At 40.8% G+C, this 3484-nt stretch overlaps 2 protein-coding genes across 2 annotated transcripts in view; one reads left to right on the top strand and one right to left on the bottom strand.

The window, feature by feature from the left end:
* Positions 1-3484, bottom strand: part of LOC118336472 — a 744338-nt gene that overhangs the window by 402932 nt on the left and 337922 nt on the right. The window lies entirely within an intron of this gene.
* nek11 (NIMA-related kinase 11) overlaps positions 1-3484 on the top strand; it is a gene marked incomplete at its 3' end in the record, with an annotated part of 38490 nt that overhangs the window by 22448 nt on the left and 12558 nt on the right. The window contains 3 exon segments of the mRNA XM_035673129.1: positions 532-650; positions 978-1042; positions 2698-2824. Of these exon segments, the coding sequence (XP_035529022.1) occupies positions 532-650; positions 978-1042; positions 2698-2824 (311 nt within the window).

Here is a 3484-nt window from a genome sequence, read left to right as displayed (position 1 = left end):
ATTAGAAACACTTGACATCATGTATAGCTGATGCTGGCTATTTAAAGTGCCACACAATAATTTTAAAATCACAACAGTTGGACGTGAAAAAACTGTGTGTGTTTAGGAGGTAAAGCTGCCCATACACTGTTACAATGGCAGGGGTAAGCGGGTTCGACCTGCTGTCTGTGTAAACAGGTCTTCTGATTTTAGTGTAATAGAACTTTATTTAAATACACAGTGGGCCTTTGTCTCAGCATTTTGTTCATTTATCTAGATCTAAATTAAATAGTTATTTTTAAAGTTTAGATTATTATTTAAGATATAAACAGGATAAGGGCTGGTTGCAGTGTACAGTGACAGAGCTTCAGTCTCAGATCAACAGTCTTGAATACAGACGGAGAATGTATCAAAATATCAGGAAAACTCATCTCTGATCAACATTCACAGGAAATAATCTGCTCAAAATTTATCCAAATTCCTTGTTTTACACAAACTTCTTGCAGTTATTGTGTTCACTCTCTCTCTTTCTCCCCTCTCTCTCTCTGTCAGGATCGGGATCTGGACTGTAGGCTAGAGGAGGTGCGACAAGCTGGGCGGAGCCTCCCCGAACTCCAGGTCATCGATTGGCTCATCCAGCTGCTGCTCGGCCTTCACTACATGCATGACAGGTGGGGTTACTGTCGCCATGGTAACCTGGATTTCTCCCCTTTCCTCCCCAAGTGCAATGTTTTTTTTTCTTTCCTTTCTGCATATTCTACATTTTCAGGATAATTATGTTAAATAGCTTCATTAGCTACCTCGCAGCATTTGGCTGGAGGTCAAAGGTTGGTGAGTACATAGAGGTAGTGAACTGGAAGCTGACGTACAGGTTCTGTAGCTTCACACATCACAGTATCCGTCATTCAAACAGTAATTAAATGAATCGATCAATAAACAATTGTTGATGTTAATGTCTTTTTGTCCCGTTTCTTTGACTGCTGCGCCACTCCCTGCAGGCGAATCCTCCACAGAGATCTGAAGGCCAAGAACGTCTTCCTGAAACGAAACCTTGTTAAAATCGGTGAGTTTCCTACTCTGCTGCAAAGGCTCATGGGACATGGGGAATCTTACTGTGTGTTTGTGTGTTGGATGTGGGTTTGTTTCTCTCATGTTGCTTTCAACTCTCTCACTCAAAACTTTTAAAAACAGGATCCTAAATAGAAACGTGCCTCCAGCTAATCATTATGCAAATATAATATTTGCATTTAAAAAGGGGTTTTAGGACCCCTGAGAGCCCCAAATTGGGAAGGCTCATTATCCTCTTGTGATCGTCGAAAGTATTGGGCAAGCAGGACATAACTGTGGGAAAAAAGTAGCAGACAACATCCTGAAGGCTTCACGTGGCTCCTGGGATATACCTTTAAAAGTGTACTCCTGGTTACTGCTGCAGTAAGGCTTGGGGACGCTGGGGCGCACTGAATCTTAATCAAGGATTAGTTGGGCCGAGGAGGATCGACATGATAATAGTGACCAGCCTTGACCTAGGGACAGTTAATGAAGGAAGGCATGAGGATCTAACGTTACGACACAGCGCAGGAAGTTAAGAGTTCTATAATGTAGCTGGGGGCTAGACCATGTCTTTTTGGAGAATTTGAGGAATATGTGACCTACGATTGGTGTTGGTTAAAATTCGAGCTGCTGCGTTCTGCACAAGCTGAAGCTGAGCCACTGAGAATTTACCTAGGCATGTAAACAGTTAATGACATGTGATTCCTAGATTTCTGGCTAAAGGTTTAGAGTAAGGGTTATTTAGATGTTTTATATCGGTTGCCAGTGGACCAATAAACAGTTGTAGTTTGCTTGCTAGGTGATCTGTCTTGTTTGAGTTTATCTTAAGAAAGTTAGAGGTCATCCATTTCTCAGTAGCAGTTAATCACTCCATTAAATTGCTCAGACAGCTAACATTATCTGGCTTGAAGGAGAAGTAAATTTGTTATCATCAGCGTAGCAGTGGATCCTGCAAGTTCAGGCAAAGGCCGCATTTGAAGGAGCCTTCGAAATGGAACAACCTTATCGCTACCCATGTCCTGATCAAGATTTATATCCCTTTATCTGATCTGAGTCATTTAGTATCTTGATTTTTTTTCCTTGATAAAATTCAGTGTACACTTTCAAGTACATTAAAATTATTCAATCAATCAAATGCATATTATTGCCAATTAAATAGCTCTGCATTGCATCAAGAAAGAAATGTCTGAATGAACTGTATTCTCGGAGTGTATTTTCCTCATCTGTACAGACAGACAGGCTATTTGCTTATTGTGATGTTTCTTTGAGTATCTTGATGATTTACATTTTCTCATATTTTTTATTGAAAGATTTTTAAATAGAAACATGAACAAAATATTTTTGGACATTATTTGAACTACGTAAATGTTTTAGTTTTGAAGATATGCTAATTTTTACTGGCTGGAGTGCACAGCATTATGATGGTAAACATGGAAGCCTTAGCTTTCTGCTGCAAAAAGAATGAATGCTCTAGATATTATTATTTTAGATTGATTTAAACATGATGGTGCTAAAACCGGCCTCCCTTTTAGGTCTTAAGTACAGTACTTTCCACCACTGCTTGTGGTAAATATCTTAACAACAACAACCTGTCAGGTCTCTGTTAAATGATCCCGTCTCCACCCTCCATGACCTTCCCTGAGGCTGTTGTTCCTTGTCTGTTTTCAGGTGACTTTGGTGTTTCCTGCCTGCTGATGGGATCATGTGATCTGGCCACCACCTTCACAGGGACGCCGTACTACATGAGTCCAGAGGTGCTGAACCACCAGGGCTACGACTCCAAGTCTGACATCTGGTAAACTTTACTGAAGGGGTTCATTCTGTATTTCTCTTCTTGTCAAGAAACCTCGTGAAAACCAACAATGTGTTTCTGTGTCTCTGTGGTTTCTGACTGACACAGTTCTGTAGAACCAGCACAGCTTTGCTTTCCTCTGATGTGATTGGTTAGCAGCTGGAGGCTGAACAGGTGCACCATGGAATGGATGAATAGACTCCTGCAGGTGGAGAGCAGGAATTCATTTCATTTTTGTTGCTGCTGGAAGGAAAACAAATACCTTCTGTAATTCTTTGGCCGGTCTGAGTCTCTCTTTTACTGTCCTGCAGCGGAGGATTCGCTGGTTTTACAGACAGAAATGTGAATCTGCCTGCAGACGTCTTGGGCGACGGTATTCCAGAGATTGAGACTGTGGCTGCAGAGGATTGCTCCACTTTAGGGTTGAATTTGGGGCAAAGCTGACAGAAATACTGATTTATAGCTGTACGTCTGCTCTATGCCAGTGGTTCCCAACATTTTGCTTTAAGGGACCCCTTTTCTATTATTGAGTACACTGACGACTCTTATAAAGTGACATATTTTATGGATATTTTATATTATATTCAAAACTGTACAATGAACCCAAACAGTGAACTCAGTAACTGCAAGAAGTTTGTGTAAAAGGAGTAATTTGGATGAATT

This window comes from Morone saxatilis, unplaced genomic scaffold, assembly GCF_004916995.1.
Source record: "Morone saxatilis isolate NCDOM2014 unplaced genomic scaffold, NCSU_SB_2.0 Contig24, whole genome shotgun sequence".
Classification (NCBI taxonomy): Eukaryota; Metazoa; Chordata; class Actinopteri; family Moronidae; genus Morone; species Morone saxatilis.
The sequence above is the reverse complement of the archived record's forward strand: the minus strand, read 5'-3'. Positions and strand labels throughout refer to the sequence as shown.